Source organism: Enoplosus armatus, chromosome 14 (assembly GCF_043641665.1).
Source record: "Enoplosus armatus isolate fEnoArm2 chromosome 14, fEnoArm2.hap1, whole genome shotgun sequence".
Classification (NCBI taxonomy): Eukaryota; Metazoa; Chordata; class Actinopteri; order Centrarchiformes; family Enoplosidae; genus Enoplosus; species Enoplosus armatus.
The window spans coordinates 13,888,447-13,905,555 of record NC_092193.1 but is presented as its reverse complement, the minus strand read 5'-3'; the positions used below and the strand labels follow the sequence as shown (position 1 = coordinate 13,905,555).

The 17,109-nt window shown below is 41.5% G+C and overlaps 2 protein-coding genes across 4 annotated transcripts in view; both read right to left on the bottom strand.

The window, feature by feature from the left end:
* Window positions 1–187: 187 nt before the first annotated feature.
* pask (PAS domain containing serine/threonine kinase) lies at window positions 188–9,850 on the bottom strand. The gene is made up of 20 exons (XM_070918795.1): window positions 9,643–9,850; window positions 9,221–9,450; window positions 8,942–9,112; window positions 8,652–8,786; window positions 8,359–8,493; window positions 7,940–8,159; window positions 6,813–6,994; window positions 6,594–6,723; window positions 5,380–5,551; window positions 4,158–4,345; window positions 3,781–3,910; window positions 2,891–3,471; window positions 2,659–2,801; window positions 2,379–2,546; window positions 2,063–2,188; window positions 1,719–1,853; window positions 1,429–1,628; window positions 902–1,035; window positions 637–786; window positions 188–366 (listed from the first exon to the last, which is right to left on the bottom strand). The coding sequence occupies exons 1-20, from the start codon at window positions 9,848–9,850 to the stop codon at window positions 188–190; spliced, it is 3,717 nt and encodes a 1,238-aa protein (XP_070774896.1).
* A 2,291-nt stretch (window positions 9,851–12,141) lies between these two features.
* Window positions 12,142–17,109, bottom strand: part of kcnab1b (potassium voltage-gated channel subfamily A regulatory beta subunit 1b) — a 33,213-nt gene continuing 28,245 nt past the window's right edge. For all 3 annotated transcript variants that reach the window (XM_070918196.1, XM_070918197.1, XM_070918198.1), the window contains 6 exons: window positions 13,598–13,683; window positions 13,068–13,188; window positions 12,869–12,963; window positions 12,587–12,707; window positions 12,345–12,433; window positions 12,142–12,253 (listed from right to left, as the gene is read on the bottom strand). In XM_070918196.1, coding sequence (XP_070774297.1) covers window positions 12,164–12,253; window positions 12,345–12,433; window positions 12,587–12,707; window positions 12,869–12,963; window positions 13,068–13,188; window positions 13,598–13,683 — 602 coding nt within the window. In that variant the 3' untranslated portion in view covers window positions 12,142–12,163. The remainder of the gene's footprint in view (window positions 12,254–12,344; window positions 12,434–12,586; window positions 12,708–12,868; window positions 12,964–13,067; window positions 13,189–13,597; window positions 13,684–17,109) is intronic.

The following is a 17,109-nucleotide window of genomic DNA, read 5'->3' as shown; positions in this document are numbered from 1 at the left end:
ACTTCATGAAGGCAAAGGTGCACTTGTCTCTAAAAGACTTTGTCTAAACAGAGTAGTGTTTGATTACAGCCTGGGACTAAGACAAGATTTCCCTTTTCTTATTTTGCACTTCATGTCCTCTTGCTACACTGCTGCAGGCTAAATGCTTGACGGATGGTTGGGCTCCACCCCCTTTGAAATTCAGTCTTTAATCCTCATGGAGGTACTTCTGAAGCTCTGTTTCCAGGGCCACCATTGACAACCTGTCATCCTCATCTTCCTCCTCCTCCTCCTCATCATCATCAGGAAGGGTCTCATCACATTGATCCGGGAACAAGCCTTGCCCGACGTACACTTTAGGACTGGGCTCCTGGTGCTGTGGTGAGCCTGTTAAAAGAAGAGTCCTGAGTACATGAGCTCTACTCGGTCACTTTATCATCTTAAATTTGCACAGCAGATTCTCTATGCTAACTTCTGACATCACAAAATATCTTGTAGTATGATAAGATTAAAAATAGATTAATTTACAGATATTGCAAAAAATATATATCAAAGAAAATGCACAAAGAAAGTGATATTTAATTACAGGTGGAACATCTGAAGTGGAAAACATGGCTGGCCATTGTCAGTCTAACCCCTGTGTTAAAGAGTACTCACAGTAGCTCTGAGTTGCAGGGACCACCTCTGCCCAGCTGTACTCTGCCAGCGAAATGGGCTGGCTGACCCAGGACTGCAACAGCAGCTGGTCCAGAGTCATTCTCTGAGCCGGGTCGTTGTGTAGCAGCCCACATAACACACCATGCAAGTCTGAGAATGTACATAGAGACAATTTCAGTACTGAGTTGTAAAAATATTTTTGGAAATTGAAAGGGTAATTTTTTTGTGACAAGAAAACTATTTGCAGCAAACAGCAGCAGCATACCTGGGGAGAGGGGGAACGGCAGCTTTAGTTTGGCTTTCAGGATCTCCTCCACACCACAGAAAGGGTTCTCACTGAATAGCAGAGTGTAGAGCAACACACCACAAGACCACATCTCCAGCTCTGGACCCTCATAGCTACAGCAGAACCCCAACAAGGAGACAAACAGTAATTAAAATAAGCTTATACTTGGTAATAAGGAAATCATGGCAGCATTTTATTCATCAGCTAATTTAGTGTCTGTGTATGGCTTTACTTTACGATCAGTGTATCCTTGAAGCTACATATAGTTTAATTGTACATCGTAAAGGTCAATGAGACATAAAAGTCATACAGGACTGGAAAACAGTGTTCTGACCTAGATTCTGCTGTCAGGTTTAATGCTTTGATTGAGCTGTGTAAACATAAGGACAGTTATTCCTCATCTAAGCTACACAATATATAAAAGGGGATCATTATAAAATGTCCTATTTGTTGCTAAATGAAAAGGAACAAATGCCACTTTTCATTTTTGGGTATTATGTACGTACGGATTTCCCTGCAGCACCTCTGGGGAGCAGTACTCCAGAGTGCCACAGAAATTGTAAAAGAGTTTCCTGGGAGCCATCATGGCAGCAGAGCCAAAGTCTATCAGTCGAATGTGGAAGCATTTATCGATGATGATGTTCTCATCTTTTATGTCCCTGTGAAGGATGTTCTTAGTCCTCAGATAGAAGACAGCGGCCACCAGCTGGGAATAGACAGAACCACCAGGTTAACAAGGAACAAATGAACACTTGACATTTCAGAGCCCATTCTCCTGTCATGTGGACTTTCTTACCTGTCTAAAGATGTAACTGGCCAGGGGCTCGTCCAGCCTTGGCTGCATGTCTATGAATTCAAAAAGGTCCAAGCCATCTCCGTGTTTCTCCATCACCATCTGGAAGTAACTCCCATTCTCAAATACCTCCAGCACCTAATGGCACACACACACACACACACACACACACACACACACACACACACACACACACACACACACACACACACACACACACACACACACACACACACACACACACACACACACACACACACACACACACACACGTAGGATGAGTATAATAAATGAAGGTTTTCTACAACCTTGTGTCTTTAAAGGTTCGGATGTGACAACCCTGTTACCTTGACAATGTTGTGGTGCTGAACTCGTGTCAGGATGGCAATCTCCTGGCTGACTCGCCCAAGCATGGGGTCATCTACCCAGCAGTCAGTCACTATCCTGGCCTTGCTTATGAACTTCACTACCACCTGCAAATTTCAAAAACACAGTAAAAGAGACCGTGTCATTACAACAATCATATTACCCTTGCAAATCTCATGGTTTATATTGGTTTTCATATGATAACAACTCATGTAAAATACTTCGACATAGAAATGTCTGCATATTTTATACACATGAATGAAATAAGTTACTGCATTAATTAACATGTTTTCTTACTTCTTGTTCATCACTTCGCCTTATTGCTTTCCAGACAAAACCAAAGGCTCCTTTACCCACAGCTTTAAGAGGCTGGTACTCTTCCTCAAACTGCCCGTCACAGGCTCGAGACTGCTCTAGGTCCATGGTGGAGCGTAATGCCTCCCCATGACTGGCCTCACCTATCCTCTAAAGGAGAGAAAAATGGTAAGTTGAAAGCAGAATCATTTCTATATTTTGATAAAGAAAAATTATGTGCCATACTAACATATCATCAGTTTAGATCTTTACTGCCACTGACCTCTCCTAAACTGGCTCCTGATTGGTCGTGCAGGGATTGATCTGTTTGAAACAGTGTCCCCTGCTGGCCAGGCCTACTCATCCACACACAGAACATGGAGCTCCCATCAGGGAGGTTAGTCCTGCGCACGTCACACTGCACATCTGGACAGAAAAGAAGGTACTGGTTAAAGTCCTTGTAAGCACACAGTAACACAGATTTGCTTGAGGGAAACAGATGAAGTAATACCCACCTATTCTTGTGCCATTTCTGTGGTACGCGCTTCCTCTGTATCGCCCCTCCACTATCTGTGTACTGTCTGAGGAGATGGTGCTTCCATTCACCTTCGGTTTCTTAGGAGTAGATGTGGCAGGAATGTCTGTCACTGACTGAATCCCGCCGTTCATTTGCATGCAGAACCCTTGGCTCTTGTCTTTATGAATTGAAGACAGCGCTGCCCACTGATCCTGCTCGTCCTGGTCTTTTTCTTCTTGCTCTTCATTTGAGCTGTTTCTGGCCTCTACACCAATGTTCACAGGCTCTACTTCTTGGTCAGGCTCTACAACACATGGGGAGGGTGTACGCAGGAGCTCAGCTGTATCGCAGGATGTCATGGAGTGTTGGTCATCATCATTGTACCCTCCGCCGCTGAGCAGCTCCACACTACCACTCAGATCAAGGTCAGCCAGGGCCCGGGTCACCAGATCACCATTGCTGTTAAGGTCCAGGAAACAGCTCGCTGAGTCCACTATGTGTGCTGAGCGAGAGTCCTCTGTCTGGCCTGGATCAGAACCACCATTGCCCGCGAAATTTTCACAGAAGCCAGAGGAAGACCTGGAAGATTGAGTTTCAATAAACTGATGGCAAAGAACCACAAACGATGGATCTATATTGGCAAATCTTTTCAGAATAAAACACATCCAGATTATTCTATCAGAAGGAGGAGGGGAAATACATTTCTGAAGAATGTTTGCAGTTTTCTGTCCAATCTTAACCTGACATGTCATTGACACTTGGAGCTGCATCACATCCACATTACTGAAAATTCTGGCCTACTTCAGCGGTTACTTCCCTGTAAAAGTGAAAAGTCGTTCAGCCTAAAAATGTGTTGAATGAAATGTTTCATAAGATAAAGAATCTCACCTGCTCTCTAGTGAAATGACCTCAAAGCTGGAGTCTTGGAGGGCAGAGGCACATGAGCGGTGGTCTTTGCCTACATCACGAGAGGTGCCACTCAACTTGCCAACAGCATGTCCATTCAGAGTGGGAGTGTCTAAATAGGGAAAAAACAAAACAAAAAAAACACTGCTCTTTTAATGCTATTGCTTACTGTAATTATGAAATCATAGCATGTCTGAGGCAAGACTTTCAGTACCCACTAGAATATGTACAGCAGTTCTGCAGTTTAGTTTATTGGCTGCAAGAAAGAACTTAAAATAAAACACAAAAACTACAACAGTTTAGCCACATCATACCTGGGATAATCTTGATGGCAAGTTGATCATTTTTATGAACCTTACTGCCGAGCTGCTGTTCTTGGTTATAGTGTGGTGGTTCAGTGGGAACCATGCAATATGTTTCTTCTTCTGGAGGTTCCACCCAGGTAAATGTCTTGAGGAGTGCCTCAGTGGTATCTGCACTGTCTAGCTGGCTACTGCAGAGAGCAACCTGGGCTGCCTCCTCCATCAGCTCTGTAGTGTCATCAGCCCTGAGGGAGAGAATGGCTGGAATTTAATCCACGTATTGTAATTACAACCAGCAGCAAATAGGAATGTAATGATCATGGCAAAATGTGGGTACTAGATATTTTGTGAAAAATTATAAAAATGTATATGCATATTAAGCAATTACTTTAACATTTTATAGGTGCTTCATTATTGGGATGGTGTGGGTTGGAGGTATTACTTTTTTTTAAAGCTCTACTGATTAAGTGTCGTGTTAGCACACTGTATAAATCACCAAATTACAAACAGATTATAGGTGTCATTATTTCATATTAAAGGAATATTAAATTCTATTGGTACTGTACTAAATGACATTACAGCAGTACCATATAAATGTTTCTCTACAGGTCTGGTCCATGACTATTTAAAATACTTCTGGGTGAGAACACAGACACACACACTTTCTTTTAAGTCCTTGGTGCCTCTCATGCAAGTCCTTCACCAAACCTGAAAATTGGACAAGTCACTGGATACTGTAAGTCAATATATCTTTTTTGACCAGACATGTTGTGACATTATTTGTCCAACAGATGGCAAAAGAGAGGGGCATTAATATATTATAAATCTTCATAATCTGGATCATTTGATTTGCTTATGTTATGAAAGACTGAACCAAAATTAGAGAAACCATTATGATCCCAGGTTACAACATCTAAACAATTCTGATCCAGACAAAGTTTAGTTAAACTTAAAGAAAAGATAAACAGTGGCAGCCACTGCTGGTTAGATACACAGAGAGGGTATCAGGCTTGACCACTGAGTTGTTGTGTTTCCAGATTTACTGCCAGGCACATTAAATATACATGCAGTCTGCTGCTTTTAGGCGCCCGAATGTTGCTACAGCAGCTTTTGTCTGTCCATTATTTGTGAAAATACAAAGCAGAGATTTGTCTACCATGAATTCTAATGTCTGCTGGCATCATTTTCTGTGCAGGTTTAACACAGTTGTAGACTAAGACGTAAATTATGCTTTTGGTAAGGTGGCTTATGACAGCGAGGACGAGGGATTGCTACTTACTTAACCACACGGGTGGAGGTGACAGCAGGTGGAGAAAGAGTAGACAAAGCGCTGCCCTGTTTCTCCAGCCTGGTGCAGGTTCCAGTGAAGATCCTGCCTCTCCCTGTGGAGGTTCTTCCCAGGACAGCGTGTTGCACCATGGCCATATCACCGGCCACCAGCGAGGAAGGGTCTAGGATTGAAAGAAAGAAATAATGAAAATCACACACACTGTAAAGAAATAACACTGTAATGCAAGACAAAATAAAAACGCACAAGAGTAATAAATTCAGAGTAAAATAACAGAGTAGCAGGATTGGAATGACAGGACACCATTGTGAGGTACATTATGGGAAAAAACACATGACATTGCATTTTTTTCTAACACATAAACCTGAGTATGTTCTTTTTTTTTTAACCACAAGAGACAACAGCTTAGACCAGGGTTTGACAAAGTCTGACACTGTGGCCATCTCCAGACAGAATTGAAACAACTGTGCCCCCCGGTCCATGCAATTTGAAGTTAATATTAATGGATTTTGTCACTCCTGTTGTTAGTCTTTGTTTTGCTTTTATTTGGGGAATAATCATGCTCCAATTTGAGGAAGTACAATTCAAAAAATGTGAGGGCTGTAAACAGGAAGTATAATGTTGCCATGGGGTTGCCTGAGTTAGCTCACAGCAGGGCTACAACTTGAGCTCTGTTTTTTTGCCTGTATTTGTCTTTGTCTTTTGACAAATTGGCACCATTGAAAGCATGCCAAATTAAGGATTACTATGAATTACTATTAGGAGTTCCTATTTGTAACGTATTAATGGATGTCCAGATAACTGTCACTGGATTACTTTGATTCTGAAGAAATCTTAACAACGTTATGATTCTCAGAAAAGTACTGGAGTAAGGAGGGTCATTCTGTTATTTCTAAGCAAATTCATGGACATTTTTTCGAGATGGACAGCGGAGATAATAATGTGGATCATTACTGTATGTTTAAATTTGACCAAGTTATGACTCTGAGACTTCTATTTGGTTTATGAAAATCGGCATGCTTCTGTCCCTTTCACCTCATGCAATATCTTAGCATCGCCCTCCGCACCTTGCCTTCAACTCTCTCGTGTCCCCTTGTGGAGGCATGCCTCACAGTTTGAAAACCTCTAGTTTAGACTAATGACAGCAAGTGGGTAGAGAAAAGGCTGCCATTGTGTACACATCACAAACACATACAAATGCTCACCAGATTTCCCTGATATTTTGGATAAGGCTGCACCTTTACTAGCCTCTGTTGGGGAATCAGAGAAGGGGCTGGCCTTTCTGTCTGAGTCAGACATCCATCCATAGAAACCGGGCATCAGAAAAGTGACACTCTGTTGGTGACAAAGCAGCAGTGACAGAGGTGAGAGTTGGCTCGGTTGTATAATCCAACAGCCTTGTTCAGCTGGTCACGTTGGCTAACCTTTCTCAGCAGCTCGTCCTTGTCGTAGCCAAACAGACTGAGAGCCAGGTGGTTGTGGATGCTGTAGATTGAGCCATCAGAATGGAGCAGGAGGAGACCGCTCATAGGAGCAAACACCCAAACTGTTCCAGAGTACTCCAGTGGAGGGCTGGGAGAGAGGACAATGCTGCCCTCTTTGACGTCTGTCAGGGTCGAGACACATGTTGAAGATGCACATTTAGTTAGAGCAAGTCAACTAGATTACAGTACATGATGAATGACATTTTTAGGGTACATATAATATATAGTTTTACCCTATAGTGATAGGATAGGATTCTATTCAACTAATATAAATTACAGAGGGTAGACATGAAGAAAAAGGACATAAACTCTAAAAGTTGCAAGTACGCAGTCCTACTATTTTCCAACTCCTCTATCCCTATCCTGTAAAAACCATGTATCTCCAAACTGTCAACGTTCCATGAGCTAAGAAAAACAGCCCTGATTTTAGCTTTGTGACAACACGGTTTTCAGATCCAATTTGTTTTTAAATGGTTTACTTGACTGAAGAAGTAGGAGAATTTTCTCAACCCATTAAAGAACATGTAATTTTTCAAATTATCTGAAAAAATTAAAAATCACCAAAATTCTAAGATATGTGGTTTTCATTGGACAGCGACAATACTGACAATACTGTATATGTCTTTTATATTCCTGTTGTTTGGTTTCATCTCAACTCCTACTCCTTTGTATTTATGTTTCTGCCATTTGTTGGCATGATTTGGGGTCATTTCTCTTGACATTCAATAACTTCATTAACTTTGATAACTGCCATTCAGCTTAAAAACAACTTTTTAATCAGTGCTTGCCAATTCGTCAAATTTTCATTACTTTTCCGTCAGGAGTTAACATTTCCATGTCTAGCTTCTGTATATTTTTCTTATTATAAAAAGGCTCAAGAGTATATACCGCTGGATGTTTTAAAGTGCTTGGGCTGCATAACATAGACGTGGATTAAGCACCAGTTTCTCCAGAATAATATTGGGTGTTTTCTTTAATCCCTATCTACCTAGCACTGTGTCTCAGCCTTGTTTTTAAAATATAACTTAACACCTCACCAGAGAGCTCTTTTCCGTGAGGTTGCTCACAGTGGTCTGGGTTTGAGCCAACTGACTTGCAGGTGAGAGGAGAGCATGGCTGCTTGTCCTGTGCATCTGATCTTTCAAGACTCTCTGTTGGGCAGGTGAAACCAGTCCCACTGTTTTGGTGTTGGGGCCTCCCACATACCACTGCCCCCTGAAGTTTGACACACAGCGGGACTGATGCACCCCCTCTGGTTTTACCACACACTCTCTGAACCCTCAGCATCTGAAAGAAGGAAGTAAAAGCAAAGTCAAAGATTTACAGAAATACCTGAATTTATAACGTTGCGGGATATCATTTCTTTTCTGTGTGTACCTGAAATGTCTAAGAAGCACATTGGTAAACAGAAACTTGAAAGCAAAGCTTAAGAAAGGGATTCTTTCCTTAGCTGAGTGGGACAGTTTCGGTTGTAAAGTGTGCTTACTTTGGGCAATGCATTACTGTGGAGGGGGATTTGTAAAGAGGGGATTAGCTCCTCAACAGACACTCCTTTTAACTCGTCGGGATGGTGGTATCCATGGAGCTGGGCATACGCCAAGTCACAGGTTAGGACTCTGCCCTAGAAAGGACATCAAAAGGTATAACAAATAATTGTTTTAATGGGTTAGAAATTTGTAATATTTTTATTTAACTGAAGATGAGAGAATTCACATTCAAAATGTTGCAAAAAAAAGAAAAGATCACACTACTAAGGATGCTAAATAATGATGTACTTACGTCTTGTGAAAAGGACAGATAGGCTGATACCCTTTCCACATTTTCCATCATGACAAGCCAGTGCTCTTCATTTTGTGACTGTCTGTGGGTACACACTGACACTGGCACCTCTCCAGATAATGTCACAACATCCACCTACAGAAAAAGCAGCATATTAAACATACAAAACACACTCTTAAACATACACACAGACACATTTTACTGAACAGCAGTTCGATATAATCATGTTTTGAGGAAAATTCAAGAATTCAATGCATGGTTATTTTCATTTTCAAGGGTATATTTCATACCACTTTTCCAGACACAGCCGCAACAGTTCCATCCACTAGCAGAAAATCTTCTTCCAATGCTTCTTCTAGGACCTGACTGGTTTTCTTCAACATACAAGACAGCTTTTGTCCAAGCAGCTCATTGGTGGTGCACTCAAACAGTTTGCAGGCCTGTTCATTTGCTGACAAAATCTGAAAAATCAAGATAAAAAACACATTTACAGGGTGTGCTCTGGTTGCGGTACTGTTTAACCAACTCTGCTCAGCCGCCACTGCTCGCAATAAGTGCACACATAGTACCTCTCTGGTTTTATGGTCGACAGTAAGAATGACTTTGTTCGGGTTGAGGGCAGATGGAGATCCCGACAGGCCAAAATCTCCAGAGATGAGCTGATAGAACAAGCTTTCCTCTGTCTCTGACATAGTGGACGGGTGAGGCAGGGAGACAGCAGAAACTTGGGAGCCAGGATGTAAGCTAGAGATTTGGTAATTTCTTGCTGCCACAGAAGTGCAAACATCTAAATGTTCACCTGTAAGCAAAAATTGGGGACAGACATACATTTTTTAAAACACTTTCTCACCCCTTCATCCTCACAATTAGGGCTGCAACTAACAATTACTTTCATATTAACGCAAGGTGGTGTATTTAAATAGCTTGTAGCACAAAGAGAAAGAAAAAGCTAATCTCTACTCACAGTTACAACCAAATCAGTTACACTCACCTGTCAAGGAACCAGGATAATAACGTCGTTGCAATGCCAAGAGGCTCTTCTTGTACAACGGTCTCCGAGTACACGGGTAGGACTTATTCAGGTCAAAGTCATCTGCCAGGAGATCGGAGGAGAGCTCGGGCACCACACAAATAGTGTCTCCTTTACCTCTGCTGCGTTGGCTCACCCCAAAATGAGCCTCACTGGACATCGACAACATTGCTGTTGGTTACGTTATCCAGCTGGGATTGACACGTATAGGGAGAATTAATGGATTTGCAGCATCGTAACAATGGTGTACGCTGACAGGTTAGCTAACGTAAATTACAGCAGTTTCAGCTAACGGAGAAAATGTATTATTGATAACATTCAAGTTGCTCATGTACTAGCGTCTTTAAGATCACAACCATAGACATATATGTTTATGATTACAACACTCACCCCAGGTCTTAGGAACTGTGAAACCCGTGTTTCCTAGCTGTTAATGGGCACAGCAGTTGCAGTTGACGCTAGTTGACAAGGTAACGTTACCTCCCCTTTGCTATCTGGCTAACTAGCCATCTGCTAACGCTACTGCCACTACAAACAAAGCGCTACCGTGCTCTGTTTGGTTCTGAAATAGCAGGGTTGCCGCTGCAATTTTGAACGACTTTATTCCGAGTTGACGTTACCGTAACGTTAGCATAACTTTGACACGATTCGAGCAGGTTAGTTGAGGGGAAAACAAATTTTTTATTCTACTTTTTCACTTCGTCTAGCAGCCGTTTTCATAAACCGCGGGCATCGACCGCCAGCCGAGTAGATTCGAGCAGAGAAGACCTCCTTGAATAGGAAGTCCCCTGAAGCCAATCAAATACCAGGCCTCTAAACAAGAACTGCTCATTGGATAATACACTGGAAACGCCCGCCCTTGTTTCCATGGTAATAATGTCACAAAAGTAACCAAATACAATACAATACAAATAAATTAAAGAGAACTAAAACGAGTGTTACATTTGTTTTGAGTCTCAAAGGCGTATATACTTTCCACAAGTCAAGTAAATAATTCACACATTCTTTTATTATAAAACAGGAAGACACAGACGAACCCCAACAGCAAACAGCAGTAAGTACGTCAGAGTGTTTCAAGTCACAGGTTTTTACTGCGGTTTACAGTGTAACAAACAATAAGTCTACTCTAGCTTTGTTAGGCCTATTTAAATTCGTAAGGGGCAAAAAATTAGAAGGCATCCATAACATTAATAGAAAATTACTATAGATTTTTAATACATATCACATGAGAATTATAAGCTCTTTATTTGTATTTACAAATCTGATGAAGAACACCGAAATACATATTTGAACAGACAGAACATAACAAGATCATCCCATTATGTAAAACTGGCATCTGGGAGAAGTTGGGTAAGAGTTCAGTGGGTTTCAGGTGCAATGACCGCAGGGGTCCATATGGTTTTATTTTTTAGTCTCTTCATTAGCTACATGGCTTTGTTTTCAAGTCCACAAGCTCCCCCTTGGGAGGATCATCTCCCCAACTTCGACTAGACAAATGTTTTAGCCACAACACAAACTGAAATTAAATGAATCAGACATTATCATCACTGACAGTAGTGGCATAGTCCAAAATGAAAAGGGGTTGAAGGGGCATAATAGGAAAGTACACTATGCTGTACTTTTGCATAAGAGAAAAAGAAAAAAAATACAACACAAGGAGATGAAAAGCTCATTCTGACATTGCTGCTTAATAAGGATAATATATAACAGTCAGTACAGATGTTTTGAAAAATATTTTAGTTTAACTTAGCTCTCTTGGTATTAGCGATTGTGAGCAGAATTTCAGTTTGTCCAGTACTGAAACTATTCATCATGATGGCAGTTCAGCTCCAGCTGCAATGGGAAGTGTTAGCATATCATCCAGTCTGCTGAAACCAGGCACAATTACACATCAGTCATCACTGAAATCTTTTTTTTTCACATCACAAACATCTAGTAAGGTAGATTTCTGGAACATTGGGTACATTTTGATACACCACATGTATTTCATATTCATGTATTTACTGCACTGCCATGAGCTTTTGTGATACTTTGTGGACAATAAGTGCCTCTTAAGTTTTCTTTTCTTGATACAGTGACACCCTTATTCAGAAAATCATGATAGTTCGGTAACTGGGCCATGCTAATGTCAATCAATCTTTTGCTTCTTTAAATGTGTGGTTCAGCAGCTTCAGCACGGTTTGTTGGAGCGGAAGAGAATTTCACTCCAGGAATCATCTCGCTGGATCTTCTAACTGTTGTCCAGTCCAGTGGCCGGCTGCTATAGCTGTAGCATGCATGTTTTGTCAAGTAGCTCACTTTACAATAATGAGTACTGGTTGATCTTCGTACAGACAAGGAGCCAAGCAGAGCACTTTACACAGTCACACATACAGTCATACGCGCACACAAGCAAAGTTGGGCACGCACTTATGGTGCCATGGCTGTGAGAAGTGAGCTTTGATAAGCTGTTTGAGCATAGTTCACTAAAACAGGGTCCATCCTAATGGTGGTAGTCCTTTTTACTGTGAGGACGGTTTCCTAGTATATGATCCAGTTCTGAGGCGATGCCTGCTGTCATCTTTGGAATTACCTAGAAAGACAGAGCACATGATCAATGCTGTTTGACCAAATACTGAAATAATTATTTAGTATATCTCAGGCTTAGGAAATGGTCTGTATACCTGAATGGCTCCCAGGTTCTCTGTTAACTGGCTTGGATTGGAAGATCCCAGCAGCACTGAGCTTACTCCCTCGTTCCTCAGGCACCAGGCTAAAGATCGGGGATAGGAGGAGTTTTTACAGTTGCTATTGTGATATCAAGGTATCAGACAGTATGTAGAGAAACACTGAATTTGGTTGTGGGCAACATTTTCTGTTTGCAGAAAGTTGAAGGTGGTGATGGGGTGTTCATGTTGTCTCTTACCTATGGCTAGCTGCGGCAAAGTACATCCGAGCTTTTCCGCAATATGAGCCAGTTCCTTTAGCTTGGCTTGCTGTTTCCTCCCATCCTCGCTCATTATTTTCTCCCTCAACCACTGGTATGGCTGGAGAAACAGTAAAACAATAAGCATTGGAATTATTACTCAAAATCAGACGGAAACAACTTGAACCAGATTATGTTTTGTTTTTTCTCTTGTTAGATAAGAGTGAAAGGATTGGAACATATAGACACTAGGCAGATGGTCAAAAATAACTGAACCTGTACCTTCATTGAGGCCCTGGAGGTTTCTGGGACGCCGTTCTCGTACTTCCCAGTGATGATTCCACAGGCCAAAGGGGACCAAGAGACCACACCCACACCTGAGATAGAACAATGGCCACTGAGCGACAGGATACCAAATCTATCACAGCCATAAATCCATTCAAACAAGCTTGACTTCAGGAGAAACTTACTACAGACTTACCTATCTTATGGTAGAGCTCTGGCAGCTGAGTTTCCACTTTGTCCCTCTGGAAGAAGTGATACTCTGCCTGCTCACACACTGGTGGAATTAGATTAAACTGCCTGGCCACAGAGTACGCTTCCTAAATTAATGTGAAGAGAGAATAAAAAGAAAGAGGTGAAATGTTTCATGAGTGAGGAAACTTTTGACACTGTTGTACAGGCCATATAGTGTTTCAGCATATTTGCACATTTTAAATTTCATTGTCCCCTTCAACAATACAAAGAGGACTACAAGTCATTTACAGTGCTGATAGTTTCAGTAGCGAGGACAAAAATGGATATCTAGATAAACAGAAGACCTCCCAGTGTACTCATCATCATTATACACGTATCTTAATATTTGTTTAGCCACCCTCATTATATTTCCCAGCTCTAAATAAGAATACATTCTTAAGAACTATTTGTGATAGGAAACTTTTTATGAGCAAAGTTGGTCTCTTTCTCATGTTGCTTGTCACAAGATACACAAAGACGTTTTCCATCACTCACCATGATCTCCATGGCGGACCACCGGGATGTCCCCCAGTACATGGACATCCCCTGGTTGATCACATGTGTCATTGCTCTCACTATCTCTGTAAAAACAAAATATTAAAGAGCACATATGTACATTGTCAATAATTAAACAGTGAATGGCGCCACAATTGCAACTTTTAACCTGCAGGACTTATATTAAGGGTTAGGGTTAGCAACATCTTAACTTTTCACATTGTATACACAAAAAATACATGACAGGAGAAATAGATTCAGGTGGCTTTCTCATAAAAGTTGAACAAGGTTTAAAGAAGACTACAAACAAACATTTGTTTGCCTTTGCTGGCACCTTCAGGACAGTAAAAACAAAGATGGTGCCTGAAATGTATTCAGCCTCTTTGCGAGAAAGGCTTGTCTTCTTTTAAACTCATGTGTCAGCAGATATTCTTTGCTGGGATCATACAACTTCAAGTGGCAAAACGCTTCAGGGGTCTAAATGAAAAACCTTTGCAGAATGTTATTTGTGCTGTTGAACAAGTCATAACAAGTTACAACTGTAGGGGTTGAAGTTAGCCCCTGTGGCCTTTGGTGGTTTGTATATTTGTGCCTGAGGATGCAGCAAGGAAGTAATAGTGGTGGGTGGAACAGTGGATAAGCTAAATTTTATGTCTTTTATTTATAGTATTTAATAGAAACTACTGTGAAGTTCTTTCTCAAAGGAGTTTTTAACCAAGGGCATCTTCAATAGGAGGAGGAAATATAGCCATTACTTTGAATGTTTGTGGTGTTTGCTGTGCACAAACTCTCTAATTACTGCAGACTACAAGGTGATAAAGTAATTGATGTGATTTCTTTAGTCTTTAATTGCTTGCTTGAGTCTGTAATTGCAGTTAAAATGCATTAATGAAACATCTGCTACATTACCACAATGCAAACTCTGGATGCAAATTATGAAGAGGGGAGAATGAAAATGAGGATGAAGAGATTTCCTGTTCATCAGCAGCTCTCTCTCTGGAATGTGGCTCAGTGAGAGACATAGAGCAAGTGTGCGTGCGTGTGGGTGAAGCAGGTGCGAGGGTAGAGGAATAACAGTACATCTGCTCCAAAACAGAGGAAGGGAGGGATGTGGGGACAGAAGGAAAAACTGTGAACCAAGTAGGAACCTTGGAGGAGAAGAAGAGTTTGTGAGTATATGAATAATCCACCTCAATGCCAGGAAGGGAGGATGACATCTTGATTCACAACAACATCCATACCTACTGGCCAGTCTTACCATAATTTTCTTTTTTTTCCATGAGGCCGCAGTGAGTCATCAACTCCAACAACAGAGCGTAGCACTCAGGTGAGATATCCATCATACACCATCAACACCCCGCTCATATGAGCCCACTGCAGTTTTTCAAGGAGGATGATGTGGGTGAAGTTGTAGGCACATGCACGTGGTGATGTGTGCATGTATGAACAACATGCACTGTATTATTATGCCCTCGAAGGTATGAGATTGGCGTACAATTTAGGTGAGAAAATTGCTACCACTCTCATGTCTGTACAGTAAGCATGTAGCTACAGCTAGCAGCCAGTTAGCTGAGATACGTACAAAAGCTGGGAACAGGGGGAAACAGCTATGTCTGAAGCTCACTAATGAACATGTTATATCTTTTGAAGTCAGGCAAGACACCAGGACGTTACTGCACCTGACCAAGAAATAATCACATAAACCAATAAAATAAAACCAAATCTTTTTGTGTACACATTCAACAAACCAGATATAATGTGTTAATTAGTGAGCTTTAGATGTGCTGGTAGGCGGATTTTTACCACCTTGAGACCGAGCTTGGCTGGCTGTTTCTCCTGTTTCCAGTCTTTATGCTAAGCTAAGCTAACCATAGCTTCATATTTTACCTACAGACATGAGAATTGTATCAATATTCTCAAGAACACGAATAAGCATGTTCCCCAAACTGTCAAACTATTCCTTTAATTCACTATTTATTGTCATGCACATGAAAGTCTTTGTTATGTTGCCTACCTGCCTGAAGATGTTGAAACATAACCATGTTGTTCAGTGACTTATATTATGATTGAATTGTCATATACTGTAGTGTACTGTGTATACTGTAGAATATTGTTTGGAATGAATCACTTAATGTTGATATTGCTGTTTACACATGAAATTTGGGTAAAATCCTGAATCTCGCTATTGCAAATTTGCAAACTGCTTGGCCGCTAGCCAATATCGGCCTGTCTTTGAGACCTCTTGCAGCAGCAACACGCCACTGAGTCGGGAACATTTGGTCAACTTCCGCCAGCGGCTATCGCAGTGCCCTTCTGCAGAGTGCAGCAAGGGGTGTGGAAGAAAGCATATAACACACACTAAGCATATTTGTCTGGGCGGGTGGATGTTTAGGTTTACAGGGAGGTGGCACTCATTTTGAAGCTAATGTTTATCCTCCCCATGCATACACACAGGGTGATGATCAATATGTGACACCACAGGAGATTTTCAATGACTGATGAAGCCCTTTCCTAGTTCTATGATCGTGGGAAAGAATATGCAGCCAAAAGGAAGGTAAGCATTGGGGTACTGAGTGGGTGAGATCATCCTCCATGCTGCTCTTTGTTGCTGAACACTTGAGGAGAGAGGTGATATCCTGGCACTTGAATGAAAGTCCTGACTGGATGGCCCTGGGTTTGTGTTCAGTATGCTGTGGCAGTACCATTTTATCAGCTCTCCAGTGAAAAACCCCTGGCCGAGGGATTGTTATAAAGTCTATTTATTGATGCCGTGTCTGCTCTTTTCCTCTGCTGTGTATCCATCCTCTGTCTGGGGGATTTTCACATTCAGTTGATTGAATGGATTAAATTTGCTGCATATTGCTTTGTCAAATAAAAAAATGATGCTGAGTGACTGGACAGCAACATTGTGCTGAGACAGTTTGCTCTGCAGGCTATGGTCTGGCTATTAAAACAATGAGTAGACAAAGGCACTTTATGAACTACACTACTTGGCAACATGTGAGATGAAATTCCAGCAAGGCTTTTAAACCCTCGGAGGAAAACTTCCATACAGTCCCATCACTCTAAGTGACAGATGCAACAGTAAAGAGCAGTAGAGCAGAATGAAAGGAGAGTCAGAGCCAGGCAAGGAAGGAAGAAGTTTGATATTTGTGATACAAGTTGGGGCTGTCCCTGCTGTTGGACTGGATATAAGCCAAAAGACAAAGCAAGTCAAGAACAAGTATGGGTAGGAGAAAAAGAGAAACACAAAGAGATGGATGAGTGGACAGGAGAAGGAAAGTGGTGATGGTAACAAAGGGAGACTCTGCAGCCATGACATCACTTTTTTTGTCCCCAAGGGGACACACATTGTCTCACACAAAGTCAGAAGCAGTTAAAGTCACAAGAACAAAATACAAACACAAATTCCACACTGCGTGCACTCAGACCTGTTAGTTAGCTTAACATCCTCATCTTAATAACACATTCAGAGCTTTTTTTTGTGTGCACTGTTTTGATGCGGTTTATCC